The 24,136-nt window shown below is 44.6% G+C and overlaps 1 protein-coding gene across 2 annotated transcripts in view; it reads right to left on the bottom strand.

Annotated features, from left to right (window-relative positions):
* Positions 1-24,136, bottom strand: part of Loxhd1 (lipoxygenase homology domains 1) — a 161,275-nt gene that overhangs the window by 99,610 nt on the left and 37,529 nt on the right. For both annotated transcript variants that reach the window (NM_172834.3, XM_006526434.1), the window contains exons 5-12: positions 21,652-21,750; positions 13,995-14,143; positions 12,258-12,381; positions 10,508-10,758; positions 3,746-3,881; positions 3,157-3,317; positions 2,111-2,197; positions 1,260-1,395 (exon numbers count right to left, since the gene is read on the bottom strand). In NM_172834.3, the coding sequence (NP_766422.2) occupies positions 1,260-1,395; positions 2,111-2,197; positions 3,157-3,317; positions 3,746-3,881; positions 10,508-10,758; positions 12,258-12,381; positions 13,995-14,143; positions 21,652-21,750 (1,143 nt within the window). The remainder of the gene's footprint in view (positions 1-1,259; positions 1,396-2,110; positions 2,198-3,156; positions 3,318-3,745; positions 3,882-10,507; positions 10,759-12,257; positions 12,382-13,994; positions 14,144-21,651; positions 21,751-24,136) is intronic.

Here is a 24,136-nt window from a genome sequence, read left to right as displayed (position 1 = left end):
CAGTTGCTCCCTTGGGGACAGTGCTGATATTCCCCAAATTTGCTGGATAAGCGTGTTCTAGGGTCCTACTGCAGACCCATTGGATTGGAAACGCTATCATGGAGCCCAGCAAGGTGTGGTTCAACAGTCCTCTATGTGATAAGGCACAGTATTAATTGTAAGTATTGTCTTCTTATTATCATAGATGGGATGACTTCATCTTTAGCTATTTGCTACATGTATATGTATATATGTAATATATGAATATTTAACTCTAATCAAGTTATTTCAACAAACACATTCAAAGCTTCTACTAAGTGTACAGCTAACTACAGTGTGTCCAGAAGTGTTACATGATCACTTGTGAGTTGAGTTATTGAAATATTTAGGACAGCTCCAGGAAGCACACCTGGCTGTAATTTTCTGTGTACGCTTCACTTTTTTTTTCAATATCACTATTGAAATAGTCCTATTGAAAAATTAAAAAGAGCCACAAGGATAACAACTAGGTTCATTTATCTCCATACCAACCCTGATCGATTGGTAATGTCTGCTGCAGTGCAGCAATGGCTATGAAGCTCATTTCTGACCTCTTGAGAATGATTGGTAATGTCTGCTGCAGTGCAGCAATGGCTATGAAGCTCATTTCTGACCTCATGAGAATGTTGTGATCACTTGTAAAGTAGTGTTTCCCAGCGAACAGGACAGGGCACACTCTACATCTGCCACTACGCTGCTGCTGTAACCCAGAGGCAAAGTGGCCTCCCTTCGGTCCTTTGAAAGTGAATGCTGGACTCCAGGTTAAAAGCTTAATCCTTCCCCTACTGGTCTCAAACAGAGATAAAGGATTCACTGGGTACCAGCTTAGTGTGTCATTGAATGAATAAACAAACAAACAAACAAACAAATCCCAGATCCAGCTTTACTGTGTGGAGAAAACTCACCAAGTTTCAAAATGTGAAAGGTAAAGACGTTATTTCCTTTAATCTTGGCATGTTCTGTTGTTCCCTGTGCATCCCTCATGTCCCGGTGTGGCCAGCTTGAAGACCTGTACATTTCCTCCCCCGCCCCCAATACCTTACCCATCACAAGAGAGTTCTAGCACCATGCCCTGGAATGGATTCTTCCAGCCAGTCTTGAGGCTGGAACTCAATTAGTCGGTCTGCTGCAGTGTTCAGAGAGGGCGGATGATGCACAGCAGAGGAGACTGCCAGGCCCTCACTAGCTCAGCAAGTAAAGTCCCACTGCCTCCCCAGGGCAGCCGACGGCTCAATACTTACTTCCCATGATCCTCCGCACAGTTGGGCCTTCTGCGGTCATCTCCCTCACGATCTCATTGTCATCTTCATTGGCATCCAGCCAGCGATTGCAATTGAAGTTATATTTATCCTTATTGATGGTATTCATCAGAGTCATCTACAATGGGGTAGTTTTGGGATAAGCAGGTGGGACCATGGGATATCTCACCCATAGCCTGTGATCCTCATTCTGTTGTCCTAACCAGTGTGTGTGCGTGTGTCTGTGTGCGCATGTGGGTGTGCACGAGTGTGTATGTTTATGTGTGTGGGGGGGTGCGTGCGCACATGTGCATGTGTGTGTCTGTGTGTGTGTGTGTGTGTGTGTGTGTGTGTGTGTGTGTGTATGTGTGTGTACGTACACGTATGTGTGTTTTCCTTTTTATTTTTATTTTATCTTACTTTATTTGTTTTAAAGACAGGGTTTCTCTGCATAGTCCTGGAACTCACTTTGTAGACCAGGCTAGTCTCAAACTCAGAGATCAGCCTGCCTCTGCCTCTCAGTGCTGGGATCAAAGGTGTGCAGCCCCATGCCAGGTCTGCCTGCTACCTCATCTTAAGGAAGAGATCTTCTGGCTCTTGCAGAAGTCAGGTGATCAGACTGCTGTTTCTTTCCCCAGTCTCCAAGAAGCCAACATTCACCTAGCAAACCCAGTGGACACCAGAGCATTTTCTCTGTCTACTTTGAAAGGACTCTCCCTATCTGTGCTCATCAAAATATATGGCCCATGTCTACCCTTCCCACCTCCATCCTCACAAATAGAGGCAAGTGTATATGATATGACCATGAAATGTGATAGGCCTGGCTCCTTTCCACCCTTCAAGGCACATCTTACCTTTTCTAAATGCCACCCAGAGCCAGGGTTCTGCCTATCATGCCACGCCCGAATCTTATAGAACCTGCCGAGATCTGGGAGCTCCATCTACAAGGAGAAATAAAAAGGTCTGTGTGGACGAAGTCATAGGAATACATCTGTCCTCACAGCTGACCACAGGCAGGTGGGTGCTCCCTTGGGCTGCTTTTTCCCAGTAAGGATGGGTTTGCTTCTAGCCACACTCAAACATTCCATTCTCTCATGTCCCTGGTAACCAGTAGCTCATGGGACTGAGACGGCTATGTGAAAGACACGTTCAGCCTGGGCTGGTGAAACTGAACAAAAATAACTGACCCACAGTGGGATTCAGCCAAGAGATCTTCAGGAACAAAATCCACATGGCAGCCCTGCAAATTAGCGCAGGGCCACAGCCCCGGGAGTCTGCTGGGCACCGAGACAGACAAAAGAATCAGTACAGCCGCCCTGCCCTATCCCCAGGGGCTCAAGTCTGGCAGAGAAGACAAATGCATAGAGAGCAATGAGCTTGGTGGTGGAATTGAGGTATCAGTGGGGTGTTCAGAAAGGACAGCGGCAAATTAGAGGTTCTTCCCCTCAAAGGTGGAGCGCCGCCTCTGAGGGCAGAGACTCACTCTGTACATACTGCAAACTTCAAAGTTGGCTTTTCTTTCAAACGCTCCCAAATTCATGCTTTCCCTTAAATTTGGTCCTTGCACTCGAATGCAGCCAGGTTGAACAATCTAACCGTGCTCTGGGCCTCTGATCCCCCACAATTCCCCTGTTCACCTTGCTCCCGAATGCTCCAAGCACTCAACGCTGGCTCTGTCCCCTAAACTTCATCCTGGACTATTTCAGGTGGAAGATCAAACATAAGCTAAATCCCTTTCCATAAACTGCCTATTAATCATCAAATTTGCCACTGCCATGGGAGCCCAAAGACTCCAATGTACCTTTTGCCTTTAAACTTGGTCCAGCATAGAGAACTGCAATGTCCGGTGTTTCCTCATCTCTTTCCCATCTCCCTCCCGTCCATCCCGTCTCCTTCCTACCCTGAACTTCTCAATGATGCCTGGCTTGAACCACTTGTTGTTGGGGTTCAGAAGAATCTCATCCGTCCTCCCCTTCTTCCCGTAAATCTGGATGAAGATGGGCGAGTTGGTGCCGGCTTTCTTCAGATCAGTTGTCCAGACCCAAAGGGACCAAGGATATTCTACAAGACAGGTCACGGTGCGTTGTAAACTCCAAGAGTTGTGGGGTGGGGGGTGGGGGTGGGGAGAAAGATGGAGGGATGAAAAGATCAGGATTGGAGTTTATTCACAATTGTGTCTGCTCTTAGAACCCATTAAACAAGCGCAGAATATATAAAGCCAAAGATCCCCTATTAAGAAAAAGGCCCATTAGTATCTTACTTAGTGGCTAAAGATGGACTGTGTTTTAGCAGTAGACAAGCGCTGACTCCAGCATCCTACAGCTAGTCTATTGGGGCTCATTGAGTGAATCGCTCAGTTTAACCCCATGTCCATCACAGCAGCTCCTTCAGTTTAGGGGCGCTGCTCTCCGCAAGAGTGCATGGCCTGGACCTTGCAGAACTGAGTTTCTATCTGGGAGGACCCCAGATTCTGGGTCCCTCAAACTTACTTTTCAGCCGCTTCTTCCTCAGAGACACCATCTCATAGAGCTGCCTCTCAATCAGCCCGTCTGCCTTCTTCTCATCCAGCCAGTTGCTGCAGGGGAAAGTCTGCTGAATGCCAGTAAAGGGGCACAGGATCACCACCTATAGAGGCAGACAGCACATGTCTCCTGTGTGAGGTCCACTGGTGGGATCCACTCACTGCTCAGCAGCCTCCCCAGCCCTAAGGGCACAGGTGTCTGTGTTAGGACCTTCAGGAAATGGAACTTTTAAATCTTACTTTCTCATTAAATCTTAATTTAAAAAAAAAAAACCTCTTTTAAGATTTTTTTTGCAGATAAGAAAAATTTTTTTAAAAAAATTATTATTTGAAGGAGAACGTCTTTCATGGTAACTGCTATCACTAAGTTTAGCGTAAAAAAGCAACACAGAGTTGGCTAAGCATTAGAAAGCACAGTCAACCAGTGCACAGTGCTTCAACTTAATAAAGGAGAAAGAGCGCGGGACTAACTCACTACGAACAGAAAACAGCAGTAAACAGAATTCAATACTAGCTCATAAAATACCTCCTAACATGGAAGAAATAGAAAATAATTCATTTAATCAGTTTAATAACGTATACCAACCTCCTCAAACATAATTATCTAAATAAATCACTAAAAGCAGTTGCTTTTAAATAATAAACAAAGGCTGGAGGTGCAGTTCAGTGGTAGAACTTAGTATGCATGATCCCTTAGGCTTTATGCACATACACAGACATGCACACACATGTACACTCACAGAGACACAGACATACATGCAGACACACAGAGAGAGACACATGTACACACAGATGCATGCACGCATGTCTTGCACACACACACACACAAAAACAAAACAAATATATACACTATTCAATTCTCTGTTCAGCATGCTACTGCAGATCTTAGGCTACATGCTCATAATTTGAAAGGAAATAGCAAAGCCTCCCTCTGGTTAAGGAGCCTGAAAACTAACCAAGCTGTGCGAAGGAAAACTTGCTGGCAGAGAAAACCTTCAAAGAATGTATAGAAATATCATTAAAGTTAAAACACAGATTAAAGGATGGTTATTTGTCAACTCAGCTCATAGAAAGCATTTAATCAGTAACGAATAGAAAGGGCCATTTGTAAGAGCATTTGTGACAATACAAATGGTAAGATCTATGTGGTTACACTTGACAAAGACATACACTGTGTTGAAGAAGAAAATAAAACTACACTGAAAAACAGTTTTAGAGACCTGAATTTTAAGAAGTACAACATTCTCATAGATAAGGTAAGTTGGTATATTAATGTGTGTGTGTGTGTGTGTATGTGTGTGTGTGTGTATGTGTGTGTGTGTGTATGTGTGTGTGTGTGTGTGTGTGTGAGTGTGTGTGTGTGTGTATGTGTGTGTGTGTATGTGTGTGTGTGTGTCTGTGTGTGTGTGTGTGTATGTGTGTGTGTGTGTGTGTGTGTGTGTGTTGATCTTTCCAAGGAACTCTGTAGATCAGTGATTCTCAACCTAAGAGGTCATGACCCCCTTGGTGGCCACATAACAGATACCCTGTATATCAGGCATTTACATTATGATTCGTAACAGTGGGAAAATGACAGTTGTAAAATAGAGAGAAGATAATTTTATGGTTGAGGGTCACCAGAACATTAGGGACTGTGTTAAAGTGCTGCAGTGTTAGGGGTGATGGGAGTCACTGCTGCAGCTCCAGTTAGCATTTCATCAATTTGGGGAGAGTCTAGAATTCTCATGGGATATTAAATGATGGCAGACGCCAGTCTGCCCTTTTAATAAAGGAGGAGGTTGAGTTAATTTGTTCCAGCAGAAATAGTACAAATGTATAAAACGAAAGCAGTGAATGTTGCGTTGGTAAAGAAATTTATTAAACCGCTTAATGGAACAGAGTAGGAAGCAGAAAGGAGTTGGGGTTTTGTTTCTTTGTTTTGAAAAGCACCGATTTTACTTTCAATGGGAAAAAAAATCCTGATTTCCCACTAAAACTTAATCATTGCTTCTCAAACTTCCTTAATGACAAGAATTATCAAGTAAATCATGATGGTTCTGGTCTGTGGTCCCAGTTATTATGGAGTCTGACTGGGCTGCAGAGTGAGTTCAAGACCAGCCTGGGAAACAATGAAACTCTGTCTCAAAACTTATAAAAAAAAGATTCAGCGAGGCAGCGAGGGAGAGGGAAACGGGGAGAGAGAGAGAGAGAGAGAGAGAGAGAGAGAGAGAGAGAGAGAGAGAGAGAGAGAGAATACCACTGTGTAACTATACAGCACTTCTTTATCCAGTCTTGGCTTAAAGGACATCTAGGTTGTTTCCATTTTCTGAATAAATTATTTCAACTATTATGAACAAAGCTGCTATGAACATAGTTGAGCGATGTCCTTGTATATGGTGAAGCATCTTTTGGGTATATGCCCAGGAATGGTATAGCTGGGTCTGGAGGTAGAACTCTTCCGAATTTTCTGAGCAATGGCCAAATTGATTTCCAACGTGGTTGTAAAAGTTTGCACTCCCACCAGCAATGGAGGTGTGTTCTCCTTGCTCCACATCCTCACCAGCATGTGCTATCTCTTGAGTTTTTGATCTTAGCCATTCTGACAGGTGTAAGATGGAACCTCAGAGTTGTTTTGACTTGCATTTCCCTGATGACTAAAGATGTTGAACATTTCTCTAAGTGCTTCCCAGCCACTAGAGATTTCTTTGTTGAGAATTCTGTTTAACTCTATACCTCATTTTTAAATTGGGTTATTTGGTTTGATGCTGTCTAATTTCTTAAGTTCTTTATATATTTTGGATATTAGTCCCCTGTCAGATGTAGGGTTGGTGAAGATCTTTTTCCTTTTTATAAGCTGGCCATTTTGTCCTATTGATGGTCCTTTGCCTTCCAGAGGCTTTTCAGTTTCATGAGGTCCCATTTGTTAATTGTTGATCTTAGTACCTGAGCTATCCGTGTTCTGTTCAGAAAGTTGTCTCCTGTACCAATGTTTTCACGGCATTTCCCCACTTTCTCTCCTATGATATTTAGTGGGTCTGGTTTTATGTTGAGGTCTTTGATCTGCTTGGATTTGAGTTTTGTGCAGGGCGATAAATATGGATCTATTTACATTCTTTAACATGCAGACATCCAGTTAGACCAGCACCATATTTTGAAGATGCTTTCTTTTTTTCATTGTATAGTTGTTGGCTTCTTTGTCAAATATCAAGTGTCTGTGTATATGTGGGTTTATTTCTGGGTCTTCTCTTCTATTCCACTGGTTAAACCTTTCTGTTTTCATACCAATATAATGCAGTTTTTATTACTATTTCTCTGTAGTACAGCTTGAAATCAGGGATTGTGATACCTCCAGAAGTTCTTTTATTACACTGGATTGTTTTAGCTATCCTGTTTTTTGTTGTTTGTTTGTTTGTTTGTTTGTTTGTTTTGTTTGTTTTGTTTTGTTTTCCCATATGAAGCTGAGAACTGCTCTTTTAAGGTCTGTAAAGAATTCTGTTGAAATTTTGATGGAGATTGTATGATTGCTTTTGGTAAGATGGCCATTTTTACTGTCAATCTTTCCCATCCATGAGTCCGATCCAAAGACATCGTGAAATTTACAGGCAAGTGGATGGAATTAGAAAATATCATCCTGAGTGATGTAATCCAGACCCAGAAAGATACACATGGCATGTACTCACTCATAAGTGGACATTAGCCATAAAGTACAGGATAGCCATGCTGCAGTCCACAGACCCAAAGAAGCCAAGTAACAAGGAGGGACAAAGGGAGGGTGCTGAATCCCACCCAGAGGGCAAATACAACAGATGCTGGAGGTGGATGGAGAAGGGAACTATGTGGAAGAGGGAAGTGGGAATGGGGCTCAGGTACGGGAAGAGGCAGGCAGGAGAAGGCTGGGAGAGAGAACAAAAATCAGAGGGAGGACATCTGTGACAAAGGGGATACCTGGGATAGGGGAGGCTCCTGGGAGTCTATGGGGGTGACCTTATCTGAGACTCCTAGCAGCTGGGGATATGGAGACTGAAGTGGCCAACTCCTGTAGCCAGGTTGGACTTCCAGTGGACGGGGCGGGGGGACACTAACCCACCCATAAAACCTTCAAATGAACATTTGTCTTGCCTAGAAGATATACAGGGATAAAGAAAGAGCAAAGATTGAGGGAATGACCAACCAATGACTTCCCCCCAATTTGAGACCAATCCCATGGGAGAGAGCCAACCCCTAACATTATTAATGATAACTCTATGCTTGCAAAAAGGAACCTAGCATCACTGTCTCCTGAGAGGCTTCATCTAGAAGCTGATGGAAACAGATGCAGAGTTCCACAGCCAAATACTAGGAGGAACTCAGGGAGTCTTGTGGAAGAGTGGGAGGAGATAGGATTAAGGGACCTAGAGGGGTCAAGAATAACACAAGAAGATCTAAATGGGTCAACTAACTTGGGTCTATGGGAGATCACAGAGACTGAGCCACCAACCAAAGAACATTCAAGGGTTGGACTTAGGCCTTTTACACATTTGTAGTACATGGGCAGCTTGGTCTTTAAGTGGGTCCCCTAACAATTGAAGCAGAGGCTGTCTGACTCTGTTGCCTGCCATTGGATTCCCCTTCCCTGAGCTGGGCTTCTTTGCCTCAGTGGGAGGGGATGCACTTAGTTCTGCTGTAACTTGGTAGGCAAGGTTGGGTTGGTACTGATGGGGGGATTTCCCCTTCTCTTAGGAGAGCAAAAAGGGGGAGTGGGGGATGGGGGTTTTGTGAGGGTAGGACTGAGAGGAGAGGAGAGATAGAGGCTGTGATCAGGATGTAAAGTGAATAAATAAATTAATGGGAAATAAAAAGAATTTTGAGTGATTTTTAATATTTACCTATTTACATGTTAGTGTTTTGCCTAAATGTGTTTATATATATGCCAGATGAGGGTATCATAGTGCCTGGAACTGGAGATACAGCCAGTTGCAAGCACTATGTGGGTACCAGACACTAAACCCAGGCCCATTGCACAATGAGTGTTCTTAACTACTCAGCCATCTCTCTAGTCCTGTAACTTTACTGTAGTTTTTAGATACTTTAATAAATATTGCTAAAATATTTTTGATGTATATATGGAAAAAATCTACTCACAAAAATAATTTCTAGTGTATTTAAGATGTGGATAGGAAAGCCAAAACTTTATCAACTTTAGAAGGGATATAGAAACATAGTTTCATAGCCTTAAACTATTTGTTTGTTTGTTTGTTTGTTTGTTTGCTTGTTTGTTTATTTTGTGTATGAGTGGTGGTCTTCATGCATGTTTGTGAGGACTCTGAAGATCAAAAGAGGGTGCCAGATCCCCTGTAATTGGAGTTACAGACAATTCTGACATAGCACATGGGTGCTGGGAGCCAAACTCAGGCTCTTTTGGAGCAGAGTTAGCAGCCAGTGCTCCTAACTACTGAGCCATCTCTCCAGCCCCTGGCCCTGTATTTTCATAGCTTTAAGATAAATAGGCTTGTTTCAAATACAAACAGCAGTAAACGTATGGAAAGGCTGATTAACTTATCACACTTTACTTTCTCTCTCTCCTCCTTCCGTGTGTAACCCAGACTGGACTGGAGTTCACAGTCAGGCCAGGCTGGCCTCAAGGCGATCTACCGGCCTCATGCAAATGTTTAAATGTCTTTGTTGATTTATAAGACAAAAGGAAATAGCACCAGGAGTCATGTCATCTCTAACTGGCAGATAAGCACATACTGTAACCGATGCTGTTTTTGGAGACAGTCTCCACTCCCATAAGTCCCTAAAACAAGGCCAAAGAGGATGATGTGATCTTGTGCAAGGGATTACCATAAACTCTAGAGCTGGTTTGTTTTATATATGTATATATGTGTGTTCACATGCCTGTGTGTGCGTGTGTGTGTGTGTGTGTGTGTGAGAGAGAGAGAGAGAGAGAGAGAGAGAGAGAGAGAGAGAGAGAGAGAGAGAGATTTACTTGAATAGCTTACAGGCTGTAGTCCAGCCAGCCCAACAATGGCTGTCTATCAGCAGAAAGTCCAAAAGTCCAATAGTTTCTCAGTTCACAAGGCTAGTCTCAGCTGCTCTTCAGTATACACTGGGATCCCAGAGAAGTAGACTCTAATGCCAGTAAAGGAATAGATTTGCCAGAGAGAGAGAGAGAGAGAGAGAGAGAGAGAGAGAGAGAGAGAGAGGAGAGGGGAGGAGAGGGGAGAGGGGAGAGGGGAGGAGAGGGGAGGAGAGGGGAGGAGAGGGGAGGAGAGGGGAGGAGAGGGGAGGAGAGGGGAGGAGAGGGGAGAGAGGAGAGAGGAGAGGGGAGAGAGGAGAGAGGAGAGAGGAGAAGAGAGGAGAGAGGAGAGAGGAGAGAGGAGAAGAGAGGAGAGGAGAGAGAAGAGAGAAGAGAAGAGAAGAGAAGAGAAGAGAAGAGAAGAGAAGAGAAGAGAAGAGAAGAGAAGAGAAGAGAAGAGAAGAGAAGAGAAGAGAAGAGAAGAGACCAAAGAGTGTCTTTCTTCCTTGCCCTTCACATAGACTGCCACCGAAAGGTGTGGTCCAGATTTAGGGTGGGTCTTCCTACCTCAACGATCCCGTTAATTAAAAGTCCTTCACAGATGTGCCCAGCAGTTTGTGCCTTATTTAATTCCAGATGTAGTTGAGGCGACCAACTGAGAGCAGCCAGCACTAAGGTACAGGGTGGAGTTTGTCCTTCAGGGTTAATGAAGAACCTACTGACCCAGAGACCGTTCACAGGCTGGTCCCTTACCTTCTCACAGTACCAGCCGCGGTTGACGCCTATGTTGCCATGCCCGATGGAGACCCGGCTCAGAGGGCTAAGGAGGACGGCCAGGTCGATGTGGAAGATATCTGTGCGGCCTCTGTCAAACACGCCACCCTCCAGGAAGATTTTCCCACTGTTCTTGTTCCCTCTGGCTCCATACATGACCAAATAGATTTTAGATTTGGTCCCAGCTCCACGGATATCCCCCGTGAAGACAGTGACAATGTAGGTTATGGCTGGAGTGAAAAGAAGGGCAGAGAAGGTTCAAAGTGGTTTCGCTGGAACATCCCTCTGTCTCCATCTTTGCTACAACACCGCTCTCCCACACATGCCCATGCCGCCCCTCCCCCATTTTACACACTCAGACCAGTCTCCCTCACAACCTCACTTGTCTATCAATATTGTGTTAGTATATGTGAGGCTGGGGGGTGAACTCCCTCTATTATCTCAGGAGACTGTCAGCACTCATTACAGGAAACAAAGACAAGAAGGAAATTGAGCTGGCCAAAAATAGTACTTATTATTAATGTTAATTACTGTGTGTACATTATTAATAGCTGCCAGATAAATTCTGTTATGTCTAATCTAATTATAATAGCCAAATCCATTGATGGAGATTTATCTATGGCCTATCTGGCTTATTTTGGTTCTTTATGCTGAAAAATATAACTTTTGAGAAGGGGCGCTAACATCTTCCCCACCCCCTGGGCTGAGGAAGAGGGAAGGAACAAAACAAGGAGGGTCAGCCATCTTGGGTTTTGATCAGTCAGGTGGCAGTGTGGACCCGTGGGATTCTGCAGATGAACCACCAAGTGCTAAGTAAACTCCTAAACAGGACAAAAAGAACAAAGAAAGAGTGACAACATTGGAACCAGAAACTCTATTAAGGGCTTGTCGGCATCCTTTTATCCTGTCCCAGGATTTAAGAACAGGGAAAACAGCAGACAGAGCAGGGAGGAGAGAGGGAACAGGCAGGGAGATGAGGATGCCCAGAGGAGCAGAGGGCATGGGTGTCAGGAAGGGTGAGTCCTGGGCAGATGCAGCCGTGTGTGTGTGGGGGGGGGGGGGGGACCTGGGAAATGGTGTGAAAAGTGTCGTGTCCTGATGAGGAAACTGGAGCCAATTTGTGATCCAATCTGAACCTTATACTGAAACTCTGGCTGTATCTCCAGTCGGGGGACAGGGGAAGATGGACTTCAGCAGAGGAGCAAGTTCTCAGATGTGTACAGCCACGTGAGTCTTCTAGAACCCCACAGACCACCTCAGACAAGCCGAGGGGTAGAGGTTTTCTGTGGAGTTTACAGTGGAAAGAGGACTTCAGGAGGTGGATCAAAATCCAGACCAAGTCTGCCTTTGACAAGCTATGTGACCCTGGACATCTTTCTGAACCTCTACGTGCCTCTGTTTTCCCATCTGTGAGTTGGGAACAAGACATTAGCTATGTTATAGGTGGCTGTGAAGATGAAATAAAACGTAAGAGGGTCACAAATTCCCCTTCTGGCTTTCTCCTTTAATTGCTTCTACCCATAGCTAGGAATGCCAGGCCATTGCCCTATCTGCTCAAGCATCAGCAACCTTGCAACCCAGAGAACTAGAGCATTTTCTAGGGCAGCAAGGATGCTGTCTTCAAACCCAGCTGCCTCCTGTCTGATCACAGCTGTAAGCCACGGACACAGGTATGGACTCTCGAGAAGAAAGGATGGTCCAGCGGGGGCCTCGCCTCTCCCCGGCCTACCTGTGGTCTCAGCTCCGCCCACTAAGATGTCTCTCTGGATTTTGCCATCATCTTCATCCAGCGCCAGCCAGCGGTTAAGGGGGAAGTCGTATTTCCTTTTGTTTCCAATATCTTCAATGATGATCTGAGGAGAAAACAGGAACAAATGTGCTTATTGTCATTGAAGGCACGCCTGGTGATCTACTGCCCCGTCCAGTCGGGGAGTGTGCTCCAAGAAGGCACTTGAGCTCCTCCCACCTCAAGGAGAGCTTGTCTTGAACACAGCTGCTACTAGGAAACCCTCAGAAAGCCATTCGGGGATGATCAGCAACCTCCTGTACTTGAATCTCAGCCACTAAGCCTCTGCTGCCTGGAGTCACTTTGGAGAATTGAGTATCCAGACATTCAGTGAGCTAGGGTAAAAGGGGGCGGGGCTGGATCAGAGAGCTGGCGTGTGAGATGATTGCATCTTTTTGCTGAAGGTTGGACTTCTGACCTTATTGATGAGAAGAAGTCCGTGCAAAGGGGAACTGAGCACTGAAACCAGAGCAGGGAATCCTGGGATGTGGTGGTCATGTAAGAAAACATCAGCAGCTGCTAGGGAGGCAACTCTAAGTGGCCATAGATGAAGTCTTCCCACCGAAACAACTATAAGCTGGGTTGGTGGAGGTTTCTAGAACACACTGAAGATCTGAGAGTACCTTCCCAATGTGCTTTTTGGACTCAGCTATAAAACAGGAAAGACAGACATACTTTAATGGACATTGGAAACATATGCCGTAGGGTGTTCTTTCTTTTGTGGTGTGTGTGTGTGTGTGTGTGTGTGTGTGTTGAGAAGCAAGAGCCATGAATGATCTGGAAGGAATATTCTCTATCTAGCAGCAATCCCACAAGAAAAGATCTTCTGAGAGGCAAGTCCTTTTGGTGAGACTGAGTCCTGAGAAGGGACCTGTCTGTGTTGAAGCCAACTATATTCTGTGGCTGCAGAGACATGCCACATTACAAAGCAAGACTTCCCAATGTGAAGGTCAAAAAAAAGGATAAGACACCCCCTAAAATGAAGCAGAAACGCTGCCAGACAGGAAATTTCACGTTTATCTCTCCTAAAATGGGCCACACATACATCAAATGACCCTGGGGTACATACACAGTCTTCACTTCCTCCCACGTAGGCTCAGGATGCTTGGGTAAACATACGGGTGGCCTCGCATCACTATGGAGTGTTAGCTGTTACTAAATACCCTCCCCACATAGTACTGGACTAACTTCCATCACTTGTACATGGCCTGATTGGGTAGGGTTCTGTTCTGCACAGATGAGGGAAAACACACTCACACACACACACACAGAGAGAGAGAGAGAGAGAGAGAGAGAGAGAGAGAGAGAGAGAGAGAGAGAGAGAGAGGGAGAGAGAGAGAGAGAGAGAGGGAGAGAGAGAGAGAGAGAGAGAGAGAGAGAGAGAGAGAGAGAGAGAGAGAGAGAGAGAGAGAGAGAGATTAGGAGGGTCAGGGAATTCATGGGGCATAGTTAGGCCCTGGTTTGCTCAGATAAGAGAAGTAGTATTCTAGAAGTTTTAACAAGGACAGTCTTGGGGGCAACCTGGTCAGCATGGAGTTCAGCATGGAGGGCCGGTGGACTCAGGCAACAGAGTAGAGACAGGCAAATCTAGGGTGGGAAGTTCAGCTTAGTTTCATGCCTCTGAAGAGCCACCCATTCCCTCCCATGCCTCAGAGGCAGCAGAGAAGCAGCTGAGCCTACCTTGGACAGGAACCAGCCTGCGGACCCCCCCTTGTTGTTGTGGCCCACATTGATCTTCATCAGCTGCCCCAAATCCGGAGCGTCCAGTGTGAACTTGTCTTCAGCTCCCTTTTCAAAGTTGTCCTTTTCGTTTTCCAGCCTACGCTCGCCTGAATGCACAGAAGCAAGAAAGTTACAAAAAAGAGAGAGAGAGAGAGAGAGAGAGAGAGAGAGAGAAGAAAGAAGAACCCGAAGCCTTAATGGTCCACCCACTGAAAGAGCTCTTACAAAGTCAAGGGCAGCTCCCTGCTGGGATCTAACAGCTCCTTGCATCCTCCAGCCTTGCAGAAAGCTCAGCTTGCCTCCTGTGTGGCTGGTTCCTGAGTCTCATAACTGGGTTTCTCATTTCAGCCTTATCCAGCAGCCTTTGGCCCTGTGAACCACATTGTACTCCTATCCCAAGACTCAAGACCCTGTCTTGCTTTTGCCCGTTGCTTGTCCTGAATGAGAGCAGTGAGCAGAGCGTTTGGTACAGGGACTGCAGCTGGGATCCTGGCCCCCTCGCTCAGCCCTGTCCTGCACACAATGCCTGTAACTAGCAGGGGACACTGTATCTGCCGTGGATCTTTCTCTCTTACTTCTTGCTATCCAACAGGAGTGCTCTATTAACTTGGTCCTGCAAATGAAGAAACTGAGACTTAGAAATTAAATCATTCATCCAGAGTCGTGTGGGCAATGAACACAGAGCTTAGAGTTCCACTCTAACCAGTCTCTCTGTCTTGCCTTTCTCCACGGCCACAGCCCTGTGACCATGGGTCACAGATTATTCTTCCTATCCCATCAAAGAGCCAACTTTTCCCTCAACTCCTCCCATGGTTCCTCTTTTCTAGATTTACATTTCGACATCCAGAAACACAGAAAATAATTACCAGAATTCAGATACCCAGCACCCAGATGTGAGGGGTGTAGCAGTTGCTGATATTTTTGTCTAGATTGCTTCCAACCTTCCACATTTTTACAGAAGATTTGATTGGTTTTATCTTATGTGCCTGAGTGTTTGGCCTGCATGCGCATAAGTTCACTTTGTGTGTGGCTGGTGCCCAAGGGAGACAAAGAGGGTGCTAAAGCCCATGGGACTGGAGTCATGGAGTAACTGTTTGGGTGCTGGGAACAGAACCTGGGTGCCCTGAAAGAGCAGCAAGTGCTCTTGAGCCCTGAGTTATCTCAGGAAACAAACCCAGTAAATATTTTGGGCTTCCTAGTTTATCTCCCCACTCCTACTCACACCCTGACCTCGGTGAGTGCCATCCCAGAATCCTCAGCACTGTAAATGCACCTGTAGGAGAGACAGGCCACTTGTGGCTGTTTTTGACTTCTACATAAATGATGGCATAGTGTGCTCCTCACAACCTCAACTGTTGCGGGGTGTCTGTGAGTGAGATCTGCTGCGTTCCCAAGGGCTGGGCCCGGGAGCCCCAGAGCACAGCAGGCGCCATGACAGGGGTATGGCAGCAGGGGTTGCTACCGTTCCTCTGCTGTCATCTTCATGGGCCTTTGAGGAAAATCCTCTGAGTCACCAGCAGTTTGTTGACAGCGCCCTGTGGATGTTAGTGACAGTCCACTCTTTAACTGCCCTACCAGAGCCGAGTGACAAAAAGTGCCACGCTGCCTTCTTCTCTTGTGTCTCTGGCAGTACTACCGCAAATATCACTGAAATGGACAATTTTATGCCCTTCTTCTGCACACTGGTAAAAACTGTGCTACACACACGTGTGCATGGATGGTCACTAACCTGGTGTGTGGTCAGCTTTAGTTTGTGAGGCAACACTGCCCTCCTGAATGCATACGTGGGTGTAAATTTCCACCAGCAATACATGGGAATTCCCACTACCCGGAATCACTATTAACATCTATATTTTAAATTTTTATTCTGGTTAGGGTTGCCGCATCTTGTTGTGATTTTAGTCTTATTTCCTTGCTTTTCTTTGGGGGGGGGGGGAGATTGACCATATGACCTGTATACATATATTCTGTGTCATTTAGGCAGCAAGCATCAGCCATTTTTATTCTAATTCATTTGCTCCATTCTTTATTACTTTATCCTTTCATATGTCATAGTCCAACCCCAGTTTTCCCTCCCTCCTCTCCAGTCACTCCCCTCCCCCTCCCCCTCCCCCTCCCCATCTATGCCTTCTCTGTTTCCCCTAGAACAGGACAAGCCTTCTTCCATCTTTAAGTTTTGTTTTGTTTTTTTAGACTATTCTATTGTTTATTTTCTTTGGGGTCTGTGCATGCACATATGGGATACACACACACACACATATATGCACACATGTATGCATACATGTGTGCATGTGAGTATTTGTATGAATGTTTATGTGTGCTTTGGGTAAATTTCATCTCTAGATTAAAGTTAATTTACACTACCTGAAAATTTCTTTCAAAAATTCTGATAATTTTTTCACATTTAAGCCTTTTGCCCATTGGGAAGTTATTTTTTGTGCATTGTCAAAGATAAGAATCTAGTTTCATCTTTTCTCAGAATGTCAAGCAATTGTTCGAACATCGGTAATTGAACATCTTATCTTTGGTCTATCATTTACAATGGCGTCTTTACAGGTATTTCTAGATTCTTTATTCTGTCCCATTGAACACTGTTATTTGCCTTTCTTCTCGCACCACACTGTTCTAGTTTTTAAAGATCTGTGACTGGGTTGGTGAATGGCTCCACTCATCTGCTACTGAGCCATACAACATGGGTTCAATTCCTGGGACCCACACAATGGAAAGCAAGAGCCAATCCACAAAAGCTGTGCACCCACCTCCACACCTATACCACGGCACATGTGTTTCTTACACAGATACTCAATAAATTGAATAAACCTAGTTTAAAAAATTTTTTTAAATATCTCCACTATCTTAATTTCTGATAGGGCAAATGTCTCCCACTAGTCTTGTCTTTCCCGCTATTTTCTATTTTTATAAATTATGTCTATTAATTTTGCAAGTGTGAGAAGCATCCTCACTGTGGTACACATGTCGGGGTCAGAAGACAACTTTCAGAAGTCAGGTTGGTTTGTCTCTTTTCCATGTGGATCCCAGGGATAGAACTCGGCTGTCCTATTCGGCAGTGAGTGTTTTACCCACTGAGTCATCTCACCAGACCAGTTCGTACTGTTTTCATTTTTTCAGGATTATTTTGGCAATAATTAGCTCTTTATGGGTCTACATTTTAATAGAAACCTAAGCTTTGGTTGCTGGAGTTTAGGAACTTGGCTATAAAAAAGAACCAGGAAACGTGGCATCTTAGTAAGTTTGAGTCTTTTCTCATCCATGCGCACTTCTTTTCTTATTTGTATATTCTGGTGCCTTTATAAAACCTGTATTTCCCAAAGTCTCTTTCTTTAGAGTCATTCTGAAGAACTAATGTCTAATGTAAATGGTATGTTTTTACACTAAACATTTGGGGGTTTTCCTTCATAAATGAGTATAACCTACGTATTTCTGTCTTAATTTTTACCTGTGTGATATTTTCAACAAATTCATGAAAGAACTAGAAGCATTGCCTCTTTTTATTTTCTTTGAAATAATTTACAGAGAATGGACACCAACTATTTCTTAAATGTTTGTTAGATTTTTTTACATAAACAATTTGTGGGTCTGAAGTCCTGGGTGATTTTTAATGGCTGTTCTTGTTGTTTTAGTGTTGGAAACTGGCTTCTGTAAGCCCTTTGAGATGATCAAACCTTATAGGATGATGAGATAAAGGGCCAGGTTATGGCATAGGGTGGCATTCACAGGGTGTTGACACCAGCTTCTCATCATGCCAAGTGAGAAGCCCGTGCTTCCCCGGGTATGAATGCGGGCACAGAGAATCAGGATTGGCAGCCAAGACTCTTCCAGGTCAGCTCCTGTGAGACTCCAACTCCAGCCTAACGCAAACAGAAATGCTTCTCCAATGATGAAACTTGAAGATTCCAAGCCCTGAAGCTAATAACCCTCTCCAACGTCTGCCATCTTGCTTGGCTGCATAATTCCTAGATGATCTAAAATGGGGCAGATGTCAGAGGTGTCCACAGCTGCTGTCAGCACTCTTAGCATCCTGAAACCTATTCTATTTCAGAGGATAGTGGTGGTGGAAGTGATGATGGTAATGGTGGTAATGATGGTGGTGGAGGTGGTGGTGATGATGGTGGTGGTGATGATGGTAATGGTGGTAATGGTGGTGATGATGGTGGTGGTGGTAGTGATATCAGCAGCATGTATGCCTGTCTTTACTTCTAACAAAATAGTTTGCCAAATCCTGACATTGATGGATATGGATACATGATAGATCGTGTACATCTTCATTTGATGGTTATGGATAGTCTTACCCCAGCTTCTTTCCTGTTGGTGAGATTTTCCCAGAATTCCTCATGCTACTTGATTCATTTCCAAAACTCTCCTTTTATGTCCTTAAGCTGGATTTTTATTTATTTTTTATATACTATGAGAATATCTTTATGAAAGAGAATCACGTTAAGAGCTCAGGTTGGCCTCAAACTCCAGTTCTCCTGCCCCTCCTTCAAAGTTCGGGGATTCTAAATATGTTTGGCAAGGACTACTGAGTCCTCGCTGGCAGGTTTTCCTGCCCCTGGGATCGCCAATGTCTGTACTTTTGCCATCAGCCATGTTTTCCCATTGCCTCCCATTGGATTGACTGAGCCTTTGGGCCTTGAATTCCTTCTGTTCACTTATGGATCACACACTTTTACTTTGAGTGTTTACTTTTATAATTTTAGCATTCACACTTAGCTTACTGAAGTCTAAAGTTCATAGTCTTAAACAATCTGAAGGTGGGGAGATGGGTAATGTACAAAATTTTCATAATGCTTTATCAATTTTCTTCTCATAGATCAATCGTAAATATCTTGGGTAACTATCTCCTCTTTCCTCTGTGTTGGTCACTGCTATGTTTTGTGGTTGGTGCTTGCTTAGGTTTGTTACGTGGCTATCAATGTTCCGTTTACTTCTGTGTGTGTGAATGAGGGATAGAGTCTTCCTTCATATGTGAGGTAGGCTAGTCTTGAACTCAATATGTAGCCCAGGCTAACCTCAAACTCCTGTTTCTGCTGTTCCAGTCTCCTAAGTGCTGGGATCTATAGGTAGGGGATCTATAGGTATGGGATCTATAGGTATGGGATCTATAGGTATGTGAGTATTTGTATGAATGTTTATGTGTGCTTTAGGTAAATTTCATCTCTAGATTAAAGTTAATTTACACTACCTGAAAATATCTTTCAAAAATTCTGATAATTTTTTCACATTTAAGCCTTTTGTCCATAGGTATAAGCCACTATATCAAACAGTCCATGCTAAAGGCTGTTTAAGCATGAGTGTAGGACGTATATCTGTCCAATTCTCTTTGGCAGAATAAAAAATTTGTTAATTTTCCCCATCACTTGAAATGACAGCTTATCCATCATGGAATGTATGGCTAACATACTTCCTTGCAGAGAATATTAAAGGTGTGATCACATGAATTTACAACCTCTGTTGTTGGTGATGGGAGTTATCCATCTGAGAGGGTGGAATTTTTACGGAAATCGACCTGCCGGCTTTGCTTCCTCTCGGATCTTTCTCCTTGCTTTTGGTTTAAGGGAGTTATATAGATTCCTTCATGGAGTCTAGTCCATGAGTCTTTTAGCTACTTTAAACTGACAATTCAGATCTGCTGGATCCTAAAACCACTTCAGGGCTATTATCTCTCAGAATAGTTCCTCTTGCCTGTGTCTGACATTCTCTGTCTTTGGATCAACCTCTCCCAGATCTCCCTCCCTTACCCGCTCTCACATCTCCTTTCCAAACCTGTCTCTCCATCTGAGGGGTTTGCTCACAGACCTGCAGGTCACTAATCTTCTCTTAAACATTTTATTAGCATTGGGTATCCCACCTCCAAGGGATGCACCTTTAGCAGTCATGTTTTTGCTTCCTGGGGTTTAGTTTGGTTGTTTTTCCTAATTTGCTGTTTTTTCATGGTTCTGTACTTTCCTCAATTCCTTCCGACATGTTGCTAATAGTTTAATTTTTTTAATTTATAGGTTATCCCAACACCACCCCATTAGCTGAAAGCCCTGGGGGACTTCATTCCGATTGCTGTGTGGATTACGGCTTCATTATGGTGGGTTGTGTCCTTAAATGTTTCATAGTTTTGGAAAATAAACTCACTCTAAAGCTTCATTTGTGGGGAACGTATGCAGTCTTATAGAGGCCTTTGCAGAATGCTCGTGGAAATTCACTTGCTATGAACTAGACATTCTATTTTGGTTTTGTTGTTGTTTGTATGTTTTGAGATAGGGTCTCATTAAACAGCCCTGACTGACCAGGAGCTCCCTGTATAGACAAAGTTGGCCTAGGACTCACATCAGCCTACCTCTACCTTCTGAGTACTAGGGTTAAAGGCATATGCTATTATATCCAGCTTGAACCAAGTATTCTGTGTGAGGAGAAAGGGGTTCTGAAATCACAAGTCCAGTACAACAATCAGACCTCAAGTCCCTGAATAGCATACATTTTCATTTGTCTTGGTTTTAACTTTTGGTTTAACGGGGTTCTATAGATTCCTTCATAGAATCTAGACCATGAGTCTTTTAGCTACTTTAAGAGGACAATTTAGATCTGCTGGGTTCTAAAAACACTTCCGGCTATTATCTCTCAGAATAGTTCTCTTGCAGAGATCCAGTGACTGTACCCACACAGGCCATTGGTCTGCTTTTCGCTGAGGCTGTCTCTGAGACTCTGGGGCTCCTGGCTTCAAGCGTGGTTCTAATTTCAATCACTTGCCTCATTCAGGACCTGCGACTCATTTTCTCACTCTCAATGAGTCTAGACTAATGAGCATGAAAGCCTCCCCGCGCCCCCATAAGAGCCACAGGGTCAATTCATAGCTAATACTTTGGTGTTGGTTTCAAGTTTCTCCTTCATGTCCAGTACCTGAAGAGTCCTTTTCCATTCCTTATAAGCTCAGTAATCCATGTTGAATCTTTGATGTATTCGTCCCCAAATTCACACATCTCTGTAGCTTTTCTGGCTACTGTGTTATCCCAATAAATTGGTAGAAGTAAGAGAAGACCACCTGTCTCCGTCTGAGACCTGAACTTCCTCCCAGCGCCTGCAGGTGTGTCTGTGTGCAGCTTCTGCTTCACCTGTGAGGCCAAGGATCCTCCTACTCCTTAATCCCACTCTGGTGCATCCCACGTCACTACAATGAATTATTCTACATTCCACCGCAGACCACATAAGCACAGAGCTTATGGCAATAAAGAAATTGAGAATGATTTCCTGGGGATGTGAAATTTGGGTTTATTCATAGTTTAGGATGCGATTTTAATCAATCCAAACCCAGGAATATCTTATTCTGAAAACCACACCATATACACAGAGAGAGGGGAAGAGTGGGAGGACAGAGAGAGGGAGAGAGTTTTGAAGACCTGTCACACATATATCCATTTGACCACATAAGGTAGATACCCTAATGTTGGAACAAACCATGGCAAATCACAGCACGAGAAGAGAAGAGAGATGTTCAATGGAACGGCCTAAAGGGAAGGCCTCAAGCTGCCTTCCTCCGCTGGTTTATAAGAGGCAGCAGCTCTAGGGAGCTGTACTGGGTGTGGCTTGTGAGGAAATGACCTACTACCTGTGTCTCCATACTCTCCAAAGATGTTGATAAAGACATCAGCATCTGTCCCTGCACCAATCACGTCACCAGTGTACACCTTGATCTCGTATTTGTTTCCTGGGAACAAGGACAGAGAAAATGTTGCCTCATTAGGATCCAAAAAAAAAAAAAAAACCCACAAAAAAAACAAAAACAAAAACAAACTATAGGTGTGTAGATAGCTGCCAAACCACCCATCTTTCCCACAGATGTCCATGAAATAATGAATTATCAGCATGACTGTTACTATCATTACTGTCAATAACAGGGCAAAAAAAAAAAAAAAAGGTCACTCAAGGTTGGCTCCAAATGACCGTCACTGAACTCTAGGTCCTACCTAAGTCCTAGATAAGGAGAGCTTCCGCTTCCATTTAACACATCCCCTACCATTTTGGCTCTGAGCTACTGAGATGACTGTGAGTCCCCTACACACCTATCATCTTTGACCGCTTGTAAGACAATACTGACGTTCACTGGGGACATTGGAGTCTACTGGTGAAAATAAGATTTGTGTCTATCAAGGCCACAGACAGACACACAGAGACTAAACTAAAATCATCAACAGTGGGCAGCAAAACACATGTTAAACAGTCCACATCTGCTTCCTGTGTTATTGATGCCCTCACTGGACATAAATCAATTTATTGTAACCCCAAACATAGCCTCAGTCATGGCCTCCAATAGGGTAGAGTCAACACATACTTGAGAGCGTGCTGAGCTCCGGTCAGGTCTCACCATCAGGAGCCTGCTGTAGGGTAGGGGATAAAGGCCAGAAGATAATGTGTATGGTTAGGGCAAGGAGATGCTTCCAGGTTTTCTTGGATGGCAACAGCATGGAGGTCTAAGACAACTCTCCCTTCCCTTCTCCCTTCCTACATGGCTTTCTAGTTTACATGCGGCAGAAGAAATCATTCCTATCAAATATGCTATGCTCACTTTGCTAAGCTGATTAAAAACTAGTGATTCCAGCCATGTCCCAGAATGCTGGCCCTTCTGCTCACTGCTTCCCTAGACTCCTCCCTGCCCTCCACCTCCAGCCTCCAAAGGTGTTTGTCCTCTGTCTTCTCCAACTCTGCTGATGTCTGTGTGATGACACTGAGGTTTGCCACTGACTGTCTTGTCCTGTCTACTGTTGCCTGTATGCAAGCCACTCATTTCTTCTGACACATATAAGGGGGGATACATAGATACATTCAGGACATTTTCCCTCCCTCCCTCCCTCCCTCCCTCCCTCCCTCCCTCCCTCCCTCCCTTCTTCTCTCCCTTCCATACCCCTTAGTGCAGCATATTGGAATGCAAACTGAATCCAATTTCCTGAAACTTGAAGTTCCCAGGAAGTTGTTGAGGGCAAAGGACTATGGAGAAAAATCTAAGGCTGTCCATTTCCCTCCTCCGGTACCTCAGCCTGGAGAGGTGACGCATTGCCTGAAAAGGGTGCAGAGAGGACACCCCTACCCCTCCAGTGCATGCCGATTGTTCTTTGCTGGTGAGAACATCAAGCCTATAAGAGACAATGTCTCCTCTCCACAAGCCTCACCCAAGCAAAGCCCACAAAGGAATGAGCAGGGATCCTCTGATCCTTGTCCCAAACTGAAGCTGCAGAAGGAACAGCTGCTGTCAGGGTCTATGTCCTCTTTTATAGCCATGAATACCCCGAGACAGCAGCTGGAACCACAGCCCTTCAGAAGAGGCCAGGCCCAGGGAGCCTATGGGAACTGGCTTGACACTTGGGCCTTGAGCTGCTTGTAAAGTCAATGGAAAGACAGATACCATGACTCCCAGATTTCCATGAGTGCCTCTAGGTTGTGTGGTTTATAAGGAAGACCTTAGTTAAAGCTGACTGAGTCTATTCTCATCTCCTCTTAGAAGCTCCAAACAGCCTTGGTTGCTCTCTCCTTGTCAAGAAGGCTTTCTGGGAAATTGGTCTGATTCATAACCTCTCTTAGGTACTTTCCTATTGCTGTAAAAACATGCCAAGACCAAAGAAAAATACAGAAGACAGAATTAGTGTGGTCTTATGAGTCGAGAAGGATCGGTCTCAAACCACAAACAGGAAGCAAGGTGAGAAAAGTAAAAATGATGCCAGTCTTCAAACTCTCAAAGCTCATCTGTGGTGACATAACTCCTCTCACAAGTCCACAGCCCCTAAGCCTCCTCAAACAGCCTGAGTCTATGGAGGCATCTCACTCAAACCACCATACAACCTTGGCCAGTTCCACTCTATGGTTCCCTGAGCCTGCTTAGTGGTGGCAAGATGGCAGATCACTGCAGCTGGTGGTGTCAGGTGGAAGCCCAAGGGGGCTTCTAAAGGCTGCTTCCAGGCACCTTGCAGTAAAGGAGAGGCAGTGTCATCTCACAAGTACCCAGGCATTGTGGGGCAGAGGTAGGAAAAGAGGCAGAAAGTGGGTTCTGAATCATTCCAGTGCACAGACCTCCATCACTGGGCCAGATGACAAGGAGGACA

This window comes from Mus musculus, chromosome 18 (assembly GCF_000001635.26).
Source record: "Mus musculus strain C57BL/6J chromosome 18, GRCm38.p6 C57BL/6J".
Taxonomy (NCBI): domain Eukaryota; kingdom Metazoa; phylum Chordata; class Mammalia; order Rodentia; family Muridae; genus Mus; species Mus musculus.
This window is presented reverse-complemented; position numbering and strand designations above follow the sequence as displayed.